The following is a 17,388-nucleotide window of genomic DNA, read 5'->3' on the forward strand; positions in this document are numbered from 1 at the left end:
ATAGAGTTTATGTATTGCAGTTTAAGCAAAAGATTTTCATTTTTGGAAACTGATTTCCATCTCAGATTAGCAATATGGACCAGGTTATTCACTTAAAACAATTTTCCCAAAGATACAATTTGGGAAGAAGATAATCAAATCATACTTGTACATATCTCTTGTTTAAATACTTGAAAAGAACTTTTCAAACTTTTTGGATTACAATATTAATTAAAAACTAATAGTTTGTTCCAAGACACTTGAGATCTAAGCGGATGGCTTCCCTTTGAATGACCTGACAAAGTCTATTTATTTTGTATTGCAACAGAAACTGACTAGTCTACCCTGATTTTCAAGCAAAAACTCCTATATGTGATACATCAGGAGAACGTTAATCATATTTTTAAGGCAGGCCACCTGTCTTTAGTCTACACAATGGAGAGATACACACAAATATAACCACATACCACATTATTTTATTTGATGGAATATGAGTGTTCTATGATATAGATTATTTCTGTACATGCATATGAATTGTAAAATGATAAAGTTAATCAATTGTCTTTTGGTATTTGCTTAGTAAGTTTAGAATATTTGTATTTAAATGACATTAGAACTAATATTTGGAATGCTGGCACAAATACTGATTACCGATTAAAATTAACTTCTATCTCTTTGGCGTCATACCATCATTAAGCTCCCCATCCTCTGTGTAAACCAACCAACACTACAGAGAATATTTAGCTCATCAAACAAAGCATTGAGATATCTATGTTCAAACTATAGAAATTTATCAGACCTCAGTGTTTATTGCTATGTCTTGACAGATTTCAAACTTTTAAGCCCAAAGCAATCTTTGCTGGATGATGTACTGAACCTAATTATGTACCAACCTTTGAAAATGTTTGTCATTAACTCTGTCATTAATATCACAAGAACACAGTGTGAGGTCTTATTTATTAACTTCTGCCAGATGATATTCACCATAATACTTTTCTTAACATCAAAAATAAATCCTTTCCTTATGTTGTGTCAATCATCATGAAACTACCGTGGTCATATTAAAATTCTTATTATACTATCAATAAACATACAGAATTGGATAATTATTCTGTGCTCTCAGCTGAAATAAATAACAAATTATTAAACGTTTCCAAATTGTTCTGTACAGTCACAGCCAGATATTAAATATGCTGACCAAAAGTATTTTCACATGACTCATGTTTACAAATGGATAGCTCTGGAATAATAATTTCTATTACAATTAACTGTACCTTTTTACAAACTTACACCTGTAATGTGACTTTTAGGCAATATTTTCAGTAAGTACAAAACAGCATTTCATGGCAGTATCACATATTTATTTGAATTATGATACTGATACTGCATTAGTTTTTCTATTTCTTGTATTTCATAATATATCTTTTCCATACAAGAGGGAGAGGCTGTGCTATTTTTTTTCTACAGATTAGTGCCTTATTTTTTGGAATAGGAAATATTTTGTACATTAAAAATACCTGTAACATATATGTAAATTATAAAGAATACTGATAAAATTGAAATCTGTGCACTCATGACCCACATTAAGAAATAGAACCCCGAGTTCTCTCACTTCTCCCAAATCACATTTAGTTTTGTATATTATATATAAACATGCTAATATTATACATATATAGTTTTATACATTTAATCTCATATTACAATTTTAACTGTCTTCTTAATTCACTAATAAGTTAGATCATCTGAAAATAATGAGGTTCGATTTTTACTTTTTTCCCATTATAATTTTATCACCTTCCCTCTTCTATTGCTTAGTCTAGATCCTTCAGAACCTCGTTAAATGAAGCAATAAAAATATGCACATTTATCTTCTTGTTCCTGATTTTTAAAATGAGACTTTTAATGCTTCACCATTAAACGTGATGGTATTTTTGAAGTTATCTTTATAACATACTATAAATTATGAACACATATTGAATTTTATGAATGTTTTTTCTACATCTATTGAAATTTTTCTGTGATTAAGTTTTTCTTCTTTAATCTTTAATGAGTTGCATAAATTGATTCTCAATTGTTAAACTTTTCATTCATGGGAGAAATTTATTTTTTTTAATTTTCTTTCACTATATTGCTGGATTTGATTTAATAGTCATTTGTTTAGGATTTTTGCATCTATGCTCTGGAGTAACATCGGTCCCTAAGTTTTTTTACTTACCTTGTTTTAGTCTGTTTTTGTTAGCAAGGTATTTATAACTTCATAATTGGATTGAGGGAATGTTTCTTCATTTTCTACTCTCTGAAAAAAATAATATTTTAATTAATTTTCTTGAATGTTTAGCTGAACTTACATATTAATTTTTAGGGACATAAACTATTGATATTAACTACTGGTTATAAGGCTAGTTAGGCTTTCTGTTTACTCTTAATTCACTATTGGCAAGTTATAATTTTTTAAGAATTTGTTCATTTGGTTAAATTTAAAATATACTCACTGCTAATATCTTTTACTTTTATATCTCTACACGCAGTTATTCCTCCTTTATATTCATAATATTGTATTTGTTTCTCTTCTCTTTTGTCTTGATCAATTTTGCCAGATGTGTTTATTTGTGCTAAACTCTTCAAAGTGGTAATTTCTGATCTTTTTAATTATCTTTAGAGTTTTTTGTTGTTGGTGGTCTGTTTTCTATTTTATTAATTTCAGATATTATTACCCCTTCTCTTCCTTCTACTTTCTTTGGGTTTGTTTTTTCACATATTCTTAATCCGGATGCTTACATCACTAGTTTTTAGATCTTTTCTTTTCTGATATAATTATTTAAAGTTACAAATTTCCCTTGAGATAGCATAGATATTATAAAAAGGGCTGGATTATCAAATCAGACTCATCTGAATCAGAGTTTACTCAGCATGCACCTTACTAAATGCTGTTCTGGGTTAATATTGCTTAACTTCTAAAAACTTATATTCACATACCATAAAATTCACCTGTTTAAAGTGTACAATTCAGTGTTTTTAGTATAATCACAAGGTTGTGTAACTATCAACGTTATTTAATTCTAGAAAACTTTCATAACCCCTATAAGAAGCCCTACACCATTAGCAGCTACTTCCTATTCCCCCTCCACCCAGCCCCTGGCAACCACAAACCTGTGTGCCCTGGTGGGAATATCATAGGTCTGATGTGCGTTGACCAATTCCTGCCGAAAACTGGTACCACCACCACCCTGGGGAACACCCACAACACGCAGGTGATGAAGTTCAACGTACGGTTTGTCATCACTTTCACGGTGGAGGCCTAGAACCCTGCAGACCTACCCAAGCTGGTGGAGGGGCCGAGGCAGCTGGCCAAACCGGACCCCACAGAGCAGTGCATCACTGAGCAGGGTATCCTGGGATCCCACAATCACCGGTGACTGTGAGCTGCACCTGGAGATTTGCTTAAAGAACCTGGAGGAGGACCACACCTGCACCCCTATCAAGAAATCCGACCCAGAGTCAAAGGTGCGCTTCCTGTCCAAATCCCCAAATCAGCACAATCCGCTGTACATGAAGGTGCGACCCTTCCGCGACCACCTGGCAGAGGACAGTAACCAGGGCGAGGTGTGGGCCCACCAGTAATTGAAGCAGCAGGCCACTGTCTGGCCTAAAAGTATGAGTGGCACCTGGCCTAGATTGGCCCAGACCCGCAAGATCTGGTGCTTAGGGCCTGCTGGCACCCGCCCAACATCTTCAACGACATCACCAGGACTGTACAGTACCTCAGTGAAATCAAGGATACCCTGGTGGCGGGATTCCAGAAGGGCTGCCAAGCTAGCACAAAGTGCAAGGCGTGTGCTTTGACGTCTGCGATGTGACGCTGTATAAAGACGCCATCCAGACCACGCCCTGGCGTGGCACCACTTTCCTGCAGCGCACTGACAGCTGGCGCCGGCGCAGGGGGCCCATCCAACCTGTGGAGCTCCAGGGGCCGCAGGAAGGCCACGTCTTCAAGGAGTCCCAGGTGGCTGGCACCTCCATGTTTATCATGAAGGCCTACTGCTCCTCAGGGAGTCCTTTACTTTACCGCCGGCATGAAGTCCCACAGGGCGGTCAGGCTTTCCCCTAGTGCGTATTTGGCCACCGGCAGATCCTGCTCACGGACCCTTTCAACCACAGCAGCCGCTCCAGCCAGGTCGTGGTGGAGACGCGCAAGCGCAAAGTCTTGCACGAGGGCTCCCAGCCCCACACAACTTCCTGGACAAGTTGTGGGCAGACCACCCAGTGGCGCCTGCGCCTTGCGGTCAATGGAGCGCGGCCCCGAGCTCTCACATATCCCTCAGGGCACCTGCAGACTGTTGGGGCACAGTGAGGTGCAGTCTCACAGCTTTTTAGGACCATTTGGTGCCGTCACTCAGCATAAGCACTGATGCCGTTTCTTTCAGTATTTATCTCAAGATTTCAGAGGTAACGAATGCCCTCACAGCAGGAATTTATTTGGCCAGTGGGGGTGGGGGAGGCCGGATGGGACACCATTCTGGACATTCCATATGAATGAATTCGTGAAATAGTGGGCTTTGTGTGTCTGTCTTCTATTAACCTAGAATTTTGTCAAGGTTCCATTTTATTGCTGAATAATATTACATAGTATGAATATTCCATGTATTGTTTATTCATCATCACTAGATGGATATTTGCGTTTCCACTTTGGGGCTGTTGTGAATAATGTTTTTATGAGTGTTTGAGTACAAGTTTTTATGGGGGCATATGTTCTTATTTCTGTTGGGAAAACACTTAGGACTGGACTTGCTGGGTCGTTTGGTAACTTGATGTTTAACTTTGAGTAATTGCCAAATTTTTTTCTGTAACAGCTGCAGTATTTTACATTCCAAACGGGCAGTATATGAGGATTCCAGTTTTTCCACACCCTTGTCAGGGATTGTTATATTGTGTTTCTTGTGGGTTTTTGTTGTCGTTGTTGTTGTTTGTTTGTTTGTTTGTTTGTTTTTAAGTCATTATTACTGGCCATGAAGTGACATTTCATTGTGGTTTTGATTTGCATTTCTCTAATGAGAGATCTCTGTATGTGCACACTGGCCATTGGTTTATCTTTGGAGAAATGTCTTTAAATCTTTTGTCATTTTAAAACTGGGTGGTTTTTTTTTTTTTAAACCTTGAGTTGTAGAAATTCTTTACGTATTTCAGAAACTAGATCTTTACGGGATACATGATTTGCAAATGTTTTCACCCATAGTAAGGGTTGTATTTTTATCTTCTTGATTTTGTTCTTTGTAGGACAAAAAATTTTATTAGATGAAGCCAGTTTATCTAATTTTTAAAATTGCTTGTTCCTTCGATGTCACTTCAAAGAAACTCAAGGTCACAAATATTTACACCTTTGTTTTCTTCCAGGAGTTTTATAGTATTAGCTCTTGCATTTAAGTTTATGATGCATTTGAGTTCATTCTTACATATGATTTATGGTAGGAGTCAAAATTCATTTTTTTACATGTATATCTCCAGTTGTCCTAGTACCATCTGTTGAAAAAGAGACTTTTTTTTTTTTCTAATTGAATAGTCTTGCCACCTTTGTTAAAATCAACAGGCCATAGATATGGGTTTATTTGATGAATCTCAGTTCTACTCCATTGATCTACATGTCTATTCTTATGCCAGTACCATACTGTGTATTATAGTTTTGTAGTAATTTTTAAAACTAGAAGTGTGATTTCTCCAACACTGTTCCTTTTGGCTAATCTGAGTCCCTTGCATTTCCATGTGAATTTTAGGATCACATTGAATCTGTGGACCGATTTTAGGGATTTGGGCATCGTAACAAGATTATGTCTTCCAGAATACTCATACAGAGTACCTTTGTATTTACTTAGGCATTAATTTTTTTTTCAACAATGTTTTGTAGATTTTAGTGAAGAAGTCTTGCACTTCTGTTAATTTTATTACCAATCAAAAAGTATCTTTTTGATGCTTTTTATTTTATTTATTTATTTATTTATTTATTTATTTATTTATTGGTCTAATTACTGTGGCTAGAATCTCCAGAACAATATTGAAAAGAAGTGGCAAAGTATAGATATGCTTGTCTGTTTCCTGATCTTAAAGGGAAACTTTTACTTTTTTACCATAAATTGTGATGTTTGCTGGGGGGTTTTTCGCAAAGATTATCCTGTTGAAAACGTTTCTCTCTATTCCTGTTTTGTTGTGTGTGTTTACCATGAATGGGATTGAATTTTGTCAAATACTTTTTTTGCATCTATTGAATGCTTATGTGGTTTCTTCCCTTTATTCTTATTGCATTCATTGATTTTCATATGTTGGAACATTTCTAGGATAATCTCACTTGGGTATGCTGCATAATCCTTTTTTTCATGCTGTTGGATTTGGCTAGTATTTTGTGAGGATTTATTTCCTAATATTTCTCTTTCTCTCTGGATTTAGTTTGCTCTTTTTCTTAGGATGTGACAAAAGTTCTTTTATTTCATATGGGAATATATAGCTATGTATTTCCCTCTGGTCACTGATTTTACTAAACTAATTATGTGTCTAGTTGTGTTGTCTTTTTGTTTTCATTCATCTCAAAGTATTTTCTAATTTCCCTTGTGATGTCTTTTTTGACCCATTATTTATTTAGGATTGTGTTTAAAGTTCACATATTTGAAAATTTCCCAAATTTTCTTTGGTTACCGATTTCTATTTTTAACATTGTAGTCAAAGGAGATACTTTGTATGATTTCAACACCATTCAAATGTATTGGAACTTATTTATGGCATCATATGTGCTCTATTATAGAGAATGTTTCATATGCACTTGAGAAAAATGTATTTTCTGCTCTTAGTGAAGTACTATGTAGTTGTTTCTTAGGTATAGTTGGTTTATCATGTTTTCAAAACTCTTTACTTGTCTATCTTCTATCTAGTTGTTTCATCCATTATTTAAATTAGGCAGTTGAAGTCTCCCACTATTGTCGAATTGTCTATTTCTTCCTTCAATTATGTCAGCTTTAACTTCATCTTGAGGCTCTGTTAAGTTTGTATATGTTTATGATTGTTACAGCTTACTGATGGATTGACCTTCTTACCAGTATAAAGTATCCTTTATTTCTAATAATAATTTTGGTCTTAAAGTCATCATGTGCAATTCTATGCAGAAACATACCTTTATAATTTGATCACAAAAAGTTTTCTTAGTAAAAAAAAGTATTTGTTTACAGTTTTTCTGTATAATTCTTATTTGGTTATTCTTTTTGGATAAATTTAGATCATTCATATATATTATAGTTATTTGGCTAGTGCTATCTTCTATCATATTTTTACTTTTACAATACTCATATCTTTTATGTTTTGCTAAGAATTTGCTTTAGCCTCATTTCATTCTGTAGTGGGGTTTTGGAATATAAATACCCTACTTGTAATGGTTATTAAATATTAGCATAAGATATCCTACAAGTTTTTAAATCTTATATTTATTTATATTTATATAATCTATCAAAATATTTAATGCCATTAGAATAAACATTGTATTTCCTATTTCATAATTTACGTGTAGTGAAATGCTCAAGCTTTAAATTTGTAATTGAATGTATTTGGATAAACGTATACATGATAAATGTAGAACCACTGCCCATTTTGGGATAAAAAAATTTTCATTACCCCAGAAAGTTTCTCACCTACTATAGGCAATCAGTATTTGGTATCTATCACAATAGTTTAGTTTTGGTTTTTTTGAACTTCATAATAATGGAACTATAAAATATCCATTTTTTTGTCTCTGATTATTTTTGCTCAGTGTATTTTTGAGATATATCAATGTTATTCCATGTATTTGAAGTTTAGTAGCATTATACTATTTCACTGCACTGTATTTTTTAAAATTTAATTTTCTATTGATGGGCATTGAGATTGTTTCCAATTTCCGCTCTTAGGAGTAAAGATATCACAAATATTCTCAGAAAATTTTTTTTTGTGGACCTACATTTTCATTGAGTTAAAATTTACCACATTGTACATGTTACACTTACACAACATATGTTTTGATGATTTGTTACATGTGCATATTGTGAGATGTTTACCACAGTAAGATTATTGAACACATACTTAAGTTTACATAATTACCATTTTGTTGTTGTTGTTGTTATGGTGAGAACATGTAGAATCTTTCATAGCAACTTAGTTACTATAATCACCATGCTGTATTTTATATAAACTTATTCTTCTTACAACTGGAAGTTTGTTTCCTTTGACTCAACATCTCATTTCCCCCACTTCCCAGCCCGTGGCAACTGCTGTTCCACTCTCTGTTTCTATGAGTTTGGTGGCTTTTTTAGATACTACATACAAGTGAGATCATTTGGTTTTGTCTTTCTCTGTCTTATTTCATTCAGTGTAATTCCCTTAAGGTCCATTCATGTTGTTTCAAATGACAGGATTTTCTTTTTTATGGTTGAACAATAGCCCATTGTGTCATTTATATGTTATATATATATATATATATATGGTGTATATATAGTGTATATATAGTGTATGTGTGTACATATATATCTATATATGGATACTTAAGTTGCTATTGTCGTAATGCTGTAGTGACCATGAGGGTACTGATATCTCTTTGAGATAGTGATTTCATTTCCTTTAGATATATACCCAGAAATGGGATTGCTACATCACATGGAAGTTCTGTTTTTCACTTCTTGGTACTGTTTTCTGTAATGGCTATGGCAGTATAAATTTATATTTGCACCAAGAGTACATGAGGATTTCCCTTACCTCTACATTTGGCATCTCTTGTCTTTTTTGATAATAGCTGCTGTAACAGATATGAGATGATATCTCATGGTGGTGATGTGTATTTCCCTGATGATTAGTGATGTTGAATACCTTGTCATGTACTTGTCGTCCATTTGTATGTCTTCTTTGGAACAATGTCTACTTAGGACCTTTGTCATTTTAAAATTATTTGTTTTTATGTAATTGAGTTGTATAATTTCCTTATATATTTTAGATATTAATGACTTATCAGATAGATGGTATGTAAATATTTTCTCCCATTCTATAGGTTGCTTTTTCATTATATTGTATTTTGTTTTTTGGTGTGCAGAAGCTTTTAAGCTTGATGTAGTGCCACTTACTGATTTTAGTTTTGGTTGGTTGTGCTTTTGGTTTTTGGTGTCATATTGAGAGAATCCTTAGAAGATGTCAATTCCAATGTCAAGGAATTTTTTCTCCATATATTCTTTTAGGAGTTTTATGGTTTCCGATCTTACATTTAAGTGTTTAATCCATTCCAAGTTAATTATTGTAAGTTGTGTAATATAGGTGACTGGTCTCATTCCTTTGCATGTGAATGTCTGGTTTTCCTAGCACTATTTATTTATTTATGAAAGTGATAAATCTTCTTTGGTTTATTTTTATTTAAGTGTAACTTTTATTTTATTTACAGTGTTATATAGTTTCAGGTGTACAATATAATGATTCAAGAATTCCATGTATCAACCAGTGCTCATCATGAGTGCCCTCCTTAATCCCCATCACCTATTTAATCCCCCCATAGTCTCTGATAACCATCAGTTTGTTCTCCATAATTGAGAGTCTGTTTCTTTGTCTCTCTTTCTCTTTTTCCCTTTGCTCATTTGTTTAGTTTCCTAAATTCCACATATGAAGGAAATCATATGGTATTTGTGTTTTTCTGACTACTTATTTCCTTAGCATTATACTCTCTAGCTCCATCCATGTTGTTGCATATGGCAAGATTTCATTATTTTTAGGGCTGAATAGTATTATAATATAATAGAGTAATGGTATTTATGGCTGACTGTATAGCACATCTTCTTTATCCATTCGTCAGTTGATGAACAATTTGGCTGCTTCCATATCTTGACTATTGTAAATAATGTTGCTATAAGCACAGGGGTGCATGTATCCCTTTAAATTAGTGTTTTTGTATTCTTTGGGTAAATTCCCAGTAGTGAAGTTGCTGGATCGTAGGGTAATTCTATTTTTAACTTTTTTAGGAACCTCCATACTATTTTCCATAGTGGCTGCACCAGTTTGCATTCCCACCAATAGTGCATGAGGGTTCCTCTTTCTCCATATCTTTGTCAACACCTATTGTTTCTTGTCTTTGATTTTAGCCAGACAGGTGTGAGGTGATATCGCACTGTAGGTTTGATTTGCATTTCCCTGATGATCAGTGATGTTGAGCATCTTTTCATGTGTCTGTTGGCCATCTGTATGTCTTCTTTGGACAAATATCTATTCATGTCTTCTGTCCATTTATTAATTGGATAATTATTTTTGGGTGTTGGAATTTATTAGATCTTTATATATTTTGCATACAAACCCTTTATCAGATATGTCATTTGTAAATATCTTCTCCCATTCAGTATGTTGCCTTTTAGTTTTGTTGATTGTATCCTTTGCTGTGCAGAAGCTTTTCATTTTGAAGTAGTCCCAGTAGTTTATTTCTGCTTTTGTTCCTCTTTCCTCAGGAGAAATATCTAGAAAAAAGTTGCTACAGCTGATATCAAAGAAATTACTGCTTGTGTTTTTGGTGCACTTGTAAATGGGATTGTTTTCTTAATTTTTCTCTTTCTGCTGCTTCATTATTGGTGTATAGAATGCAACAGATTTCTGTACATTGATTTTGTACATCCATTATGATTTTTTCCTGAGACTTTACTGACTTGCTGTGGCTACAGCTTCCAATATTGTGTTGAATAGAAGTAGTTAGTGAGAGTGAACATCCTTGTGTTGTTCCCGACCTTAGGGGGAAAGCTCTCAGTTTTTCTCCATTGAGAATGATGTCTGCTGTGGGTTTTTCATATATGGCCTTTATGATGTTGAGGTGTGTTCCCTCTAGACCTACGTTGTTGATGGTTTTTTTCGTGACTGGATGTTGTGCTTTGTCAAATGCTTTTTCTGCATCTATTGAAATGATCATATGGTTTTTATCCTTTCTCCTTTGCATCCCAAAAATAAAGCCTATCTGATTGTGGTGAATGATTTTTTTCATGTATTGTTGAATTCAGTTTCCTAGTAGTTTATTGACAGTTTTTGCATCTGTGTTCATCAGGAATATTGGCCTATAGTTCTCTTTTTTAGTGGTGTTTTCATCTGATTTTGGTATCAGTATAATGCTGGCCTTATAGAATGAATTTGGAAGTGTTCCTTTCTTTTCTGTTTTTTGGAAAAGTTTGAGAATAGGTATTAACTCTTCTTTAAATGTTTGGCAGAATTTGCCCGTGAAGCCATTTGGTCCTGAACTTTTGTTTGTTGGGAGTTTTTGATTACTGATTCAGTTTCTTTGCTGGTATCAGTCTGTTCAAATTTTCTATTTCTTCCTGTTTCAGTTTTGGTAGTTTATATGTTTCTGGGAATTTATATCTTCTAGGTTGTCCAATTGGTATCTTGATTTTCATAATATTCTCTTATATTTTTTGTATTTCTGTGGTGTGGGTTGTTATTTTTCCTCTCTCATTTGTGACTTTGATCCTTTCTCTTTTCTTTTTGATAAGTCTTGCTAGAAGTTTATCAATTCTATTAATTTTTTCAAAGAACCAGTTCCTGGTTTTATTGATTTGTTTTATTGTCTTTTTAGTTTCTATATCATTTTTCTCTCCACTGTTTATTATTTCCTTCATTTTGCTGATTTTAGGTTTTGTTTGTTGTTCTTTCACAGCTTGTAAGTTTAGGTTGTTTATTTAATTTTTTTTTTCTTGCTTCTTGAGGTAGGCCTATACTGCTATAAACTTCCCTCTTAGAACTGCTTTTGTTGCATCTCAAAGGTTTTAGGCCATTGTGTTTTCATTTTCATTTGTTTCCATGTACTTTCTTATTTCTTTTTTTATTTCCTGCTTAAAGTATTTATTGTTTAGTGGCATGTTATGTAACCTCCACTCATTTGTGGTCTTTTCAGATTTCTTGTTGTAGGTGACTTTAGATTCATAGCCTTGTGGTCAGAGAAATTGCATGGTATGACTTCGATCTTCATTGTTGTAGGTGACTTTAGGTTCATAGCCTTGTGGTCAGAGAAGATACATGGTATGACTTTGATCTTCTTGATTTTGTTGAGGCTGGTTTTATGGGCTATTATTTGATCTATTCTGGAGAATGTTCATGTGCACTTGAAAAGAATGTATATTCTGCTGTTTTAGGATGAATTTGTTCTGAACATATCTGTTAAATCTATCCGTTCTTATGTATCATTCGAAGCCTTTGTTTTCTTGTTGATTTTCTGTTTAGATGATCTTTCCATTGATGTAAGTGGGGTGTTAATGTACCCTACTATTATTATATTATTATCAATTAGTTCCTTTATATTTGTTATTAACTGTTTATGTATTTGAATGCTCCTATGTTGGGTACATAGATATTTACAATTGTTACGTCTTCATATTGTATTGTCCCCTCTATTATGATATAGTATCCTTTGTCTCTTGTTACAGTATTTGTTTTAAAGTCTATTTTGGTGAAATAAGTATTGCTACTCCTGCTTTGTTTTGACATCCATTTGTGTGATAGATGTTTCTCCATCCCCTCACTTTCAATCTTCAAATGTCTTTGGGTCTAAAATGAGTCTCTTATAGGCAGCATATGGATGGGTCTTACTTTTTTTTTCATTCTTCACCCTGTGCCTTTTGATTGGAGTGTTTAGTCCATTTACATTCAAAGTAATTATTGATATGTATTTATTGGCATTTTGTTACTTGTGGTTGTTTTTATAGATTTTCTCTGTACCTTTCTTGTCTTTTTCATGTTTTGTTGTTTTTCTTTAGTTAAATATTTGGATTTCTTTCTCTTTGTTCTTTGCCTGTTTATTACTGGTTTTTGATATATGGTTATCATTAGGGTTCTATATAACCTCCTCTGCATACAGCAGTCTATATCAAGTTGATGATCGCTCAAGTTTGAACCCATTCTTTACTCTGCTTCCCGTGTTTTAGGTATATGGTGTCATATTTTATGTCCTTTTCTTTGTGAGCTCCTTGATTGATTTTTTACAGAAACTTTTCGTTTTCACTGTTTTTGTGTTTCCTCCTTTGTACTGTCACTTTTGGTCTCTCCTTTCCACTAAAAGAGTCCCCTTTTAGAGATCTTGCAGGGTTGGTTTAGTGGTTACGAACCCCTTTAGTTTTTGTTTGGGAAACTCTATCTCTCTTTCTATTCTGAATGATCCTTGCTGGATAGAGTATTCTTGGCTGCAGATTTTTCCTATTCAGCACTTTGCATATATTGTACTACTCTCTTCTGGCTTGCAAATTTTCTGCTGAAACATCTCCTGCTAGCCTTATGGGTTTTCTCTTATAAGTTAATAACTTCTTTTGTGTTGCTGATCTTAAGATATTTTTCTGTATCATTGTATTTAGCAAGTTTAATTACATTATGTTGTAGTGTGGGTCTGCTTTTATTGATTTTGATGGGAGTTCTCTGTGCCTCCTGAATCTGGATATCTGTTTACTTTCCCAGATTAGGGATGTTTTCAGCTATTATTTCTTAAAGTTTTCTGCTCCCTTTTCTTTCTCTTCTTCTGGGACTCCTATAATACAAATGTTATTAATTATGATTGATGGAGTCACTGAGTTCTCTAAATCTATTTTCATTTTGTGTAATTCTTTTTTTCTCTCTTTTGTTCAACTTGATTACTTTCCGTTACTCTGTGTTGTAATTCATTCCTCTGCTTCTGCCATCCTGCTATTCCTTTCATCAAGTATTTTTTTCATTTCATTTTTTGAGCTCTTTTTCTCTGGTATGTTATTCTTTATCTCTATGTCAAGAATCTCATTCATGTTTCCCACTCTTTTCTCAAGTCCAGTTTCCTTATGATCATTGCCCCCCCCCCCCCCCCAGAGGGAGCTGGCCTGCTTGGGTTCCACTAACACCAGAGTGAGCTTTTTCCCTGGGCTCTCTATTCTATTCTACTGATTTTTGTGTATGTTTTTATGCCAGTACCATACTTTCTTGATTATTATAGCTCTGTAATATAGTTTGAAATAATGAAGTGTGATGGTTCTTTTTTTCCCCTCATGATTGCTTTGGTTCTGCAGGATCTTTTGTGGATCCATAAGAATTTTAGGATTTTTTTCTGTTTCTGTGGGAAATGCCATTGGATTTTGATAGGGTTTGATTGAATGGAATTTTAACAAAATTTACACTGCTGATCCATGAGCACAGGATATCTTTCCATTTATTTGTGTTCTTCAGTTTCTTTCATCAGTGTCTTATAGTTTTTGATGTATAAATCTTTCACTGTCTTGGTTAAATTTATTCCTAAGTATTTTATTCTTTTCATGCTATTGTATTTGTGTGTCATCCTTGTGCAGGGGCAATGCTAATCTTCTCTGTATTGTTGCAATTGTAGTATGTGTGCTCTGGAAGCAAGCACTTTTTCATGCTATTACACGTGGGATTATTTTGTCTGATAGAAGTATAGCTACCTCTAATCTCTGTTTCCATTTGCATGAAATATATTTTCCCCTCCCTTTACTTTGAGCTTTTATGTGTCTTTAAATCTGAAACAAGTCTTTAGTAGCATATAGTTGGGTCTTTTTAAAAAAAATTCCATTCAGCCACTCTATGCCATTTGTTTGAAGAACTTAATCCATTTATATTTAAAACGATTATTGTAGGTAAGGACTTAGTAATGCCATCTTGTTGATTATTTGCTGTCCATTTTATATTTCTTTTGTTCATTTCTTCCTTTCATCCTGTCTTTCTTTATGAATTGATGATTTTCCCTAGTGGTATACTCTCATTCCCTTCTTTTTCTCTTGTGCATCTACTGTAGGTTTTACTTTCTGGTTGGTTACCTTAGGGCTTACAGAAAATATTTTGTAGTTATAATAGTATACTTTAAGCTGATTAACAACTTCAATCATACTCAAAAACTCTACCCTTTTATTCTTTCCTTTTTATGTTTCTGAGTGTCACAATTTACATCTTGTTATATTGTATATCCATTAGTGATTGCAGCTGTAGCTATTTTTCGCATTTCTTTAATCTATATACTAGAGTTAAGTGATTAGCACACCACTATATTATAGTATTGGAGTATTCTGAAGTTGATGGATACTTATTTTTACTGACGTGTTTAATTTTTTCAAATCTTTTCATGTTATTAATTAAAGTCATTTCATTTCAGCTTGAAGAGCTCCTTTCAGTATATCTTTTTTTTTTTTTTAAAGATTTTATTTATTTATTCAACAGAGATAGAGACAGCCAGTGAGAGAGGGAACACAAGCAGGGGGAGTGGGAGAGGAAGAAGCAGGCTCATAGTGGAAGAGCCTGATGTGGGGCTCGATCCCACAACGCCGGGATCACGCCCTGAGCCGAAGGCAGACGCTTAACCGCTGTGCCACCCAGGCGCCCCACCTTTCAGCATATCTTGTAAGGCAGGTCTGGTGGTGATAAATTCTCTCACTTCGTGTTTGTCTGGAAACACTTTTTCTTTCATTTTAGAAGAAAAACTTTGCTGGCGAAAGTCATGGGTTCCTCCACAGAGCAGGCCACTGGGAATTGTGATCACTTTCTTTGTATGACTATATTGGTAGCCTCTGTCCTTCCTCCTTCTTCGAAGCCATTTCCGTAAATCTTGTCTTTGCTTGTCTCTGGGTAAGATGAAACCAGAGCAGGTCCTTTGTGCAGTGTCCCAAAAGGGTGGGGAAGCTGTTCTTTCACCCTGTTCTTCCTTTGCCAATGAGGGAAACTATTCCAAGCTAGAGTGTTCCCTCTTGGTGCTGAGCAGTGTTGGCCTGGTGAGTGGGATGATGCAGTCAAAATGAAACTGTCTCCCTTCCCTTTTTGTGAGGTTATTCACGGGCTTTTTTGTTCCACTGTGTTGCTGGAATTTGTTGAATGGATTCCTGAGTTCTCCCAGAACTATTTTTGTCTGTTCATAACCATCTAATTATTGAACTTTATTGTAGGATGGAGACTAGAGTCTCCTACTCCATTGTTTTGGTGATGCCACTCTGGACAGTTTCTCGATGTTTGCTTTTAGTAGATGAATGCTATTTTGAATACCTTCTTTTGAGAGTTAAGCCAACTGAAGTACCATAGAAAACATTTAAATACATTCTACTGTGGGTTTTGGTTAATATTTGAATTATAGTTGCTTTTGCAAGGACAATACTTTTACAACATAGTTTCACGAATTATTTTGCTTATTTAAAAAATGTATATTAACTACTCACTGAAATTTTTGTTTTCTTTTTAAAAGACAATGCCACATCACAAGCTTTGGTTCTATTTGGTGCCCCTAAGGAAGACATTGAAATTTTTCATGAAAATAAAATGACAAATACTGAAGGTAAGGACTGAGTATAAGTTACATAGTTATCTTTGTAAGCTATATTTACATTTGCGCATTAGTTTGTGATGTCCATATTATATTTTTATTAAGAAATGAATTATAAATATCACTAATAGTTAACATAGTAATTATATATAATATTAAGAATACAATATTATAATCTGTTTTATTAATAATATACTGTTAATTACATTTAGGCTATAAGAATTGTTTATAATTTCAGAAATTTGAATTTTTAATATAAACATTTTCTGTATTGCTTATGCTAAGACTAGCAGGTGCTAGATCCTTTCCAGTTCATTGAGGGTATGTTTCTTAGAAGAAAAAAGAAGCAGGACTAATATTTTCATCATGTGAAATTCAGAATTAAGAATCCATAAAACATTAGCTCTTGTAAGTGTTTCTGATATTGTATATGGAAAGAGGTAGAAAGAGATGACAAAATGCATAGATTTCATGTATAGGGACTCATGCTTATTTCTTTTCAGCTTATTTTGGTGAAGAACTCTATATTAATCAAAAAATTCTAATCTTGATTTTGGTAAACTTCTGCTCTGGAGATTTTCAGTTTGACAGGATAAAATTGGGGTAAGGTGACATTCTGATTCTTTATCTATTTCTCTCCAGCAGAAATGTTGATTAGAATTTTAATCTCCTGGCTTAGGATTTATTGCCTTAGTTTGGGACAAACTTTTTAAAACATCAAATGATTGGTTTGTGAAACAGTTAATTTAAGACACTGGAATATACATGTGCTAGTAGGATATAGAGTTATTTAAGAAATGACCCTTATATGGAGTGTATAATCTTGCAGGCCAGATAAAATATAATTGTACACCAATTGGCACAACACAACAAAAAAGAATGGCTATATAGAATAATAGCAGAGATAGCATAAGGTAATTAAAAGGTTCTGTACCCAATTCCAGTGTGTGAGCATGGGATCTCCCCACTATCAAGCAATTCTTGGATATGATCTAGGGTCCTACAATTCAACTCAGTTCTGACATTGTCTACCTGGAAATAGAGTCAGATCCCACAAGTTAAGGACTTAGTGCTACGAGGCTTCCCCTCCCCCCACTGCAGAGGCCAATCAAAGGCCCAGGTTA

At 34.1% G+C, this 17,388-nt stretch overlaps 1 protein-coding gene and 1 non-coding gene across 2 annotated transcripts in view; one reads left to right on the plus strand and one right to left on the minus strand.

Annotated features, from left to right (window-relative positions):
* Nucleotides 1-4,052: 4,052 nt before the first annotated feature.
* CCDC178 (coiled-coil domain containing 178) overlaps nt 4,053-17,388 on the plus strand; it is a 372,754-nt gene continuing 359,418 nt past the window's right edge. The window contains exons 1-2 of the mRNA XM_087869978.1: nt 4,053-4,326; nt 16,187-16,276. Coding sequence (XP_087726104.1) covers nt 4,053-4,326; nt 16,187-16,276 — 364 coding nt within the window. The remainder of the gene's footprint in view (nt 4,327-16,186; nt 16,277-17,388) is intronic.
* LOC123776702 (U6 spliceosomal RNA) lies at nt 14,247-14,353 on the minus strand. The gene has a single exon (XR_006775463.1). It is a non-coding gene; the product is annotated as a U6 spliceosomal RNA (small nuclear RNA).

This window comes from Ursus americanus, chromosome 19, assembly GCF_024610735.1.
Source record: "Ursus americanus isolate L20-20 chromosome 19, mUrsAme1.1.p, whole genome shotgun sequence".
In the NCBI taxonomy this organism is placed as follows: Eukaryota; Metazoa; Chordata; class Mammalia; order Carnivora; family Ursidae; genus Ursus; species Ursus americanus.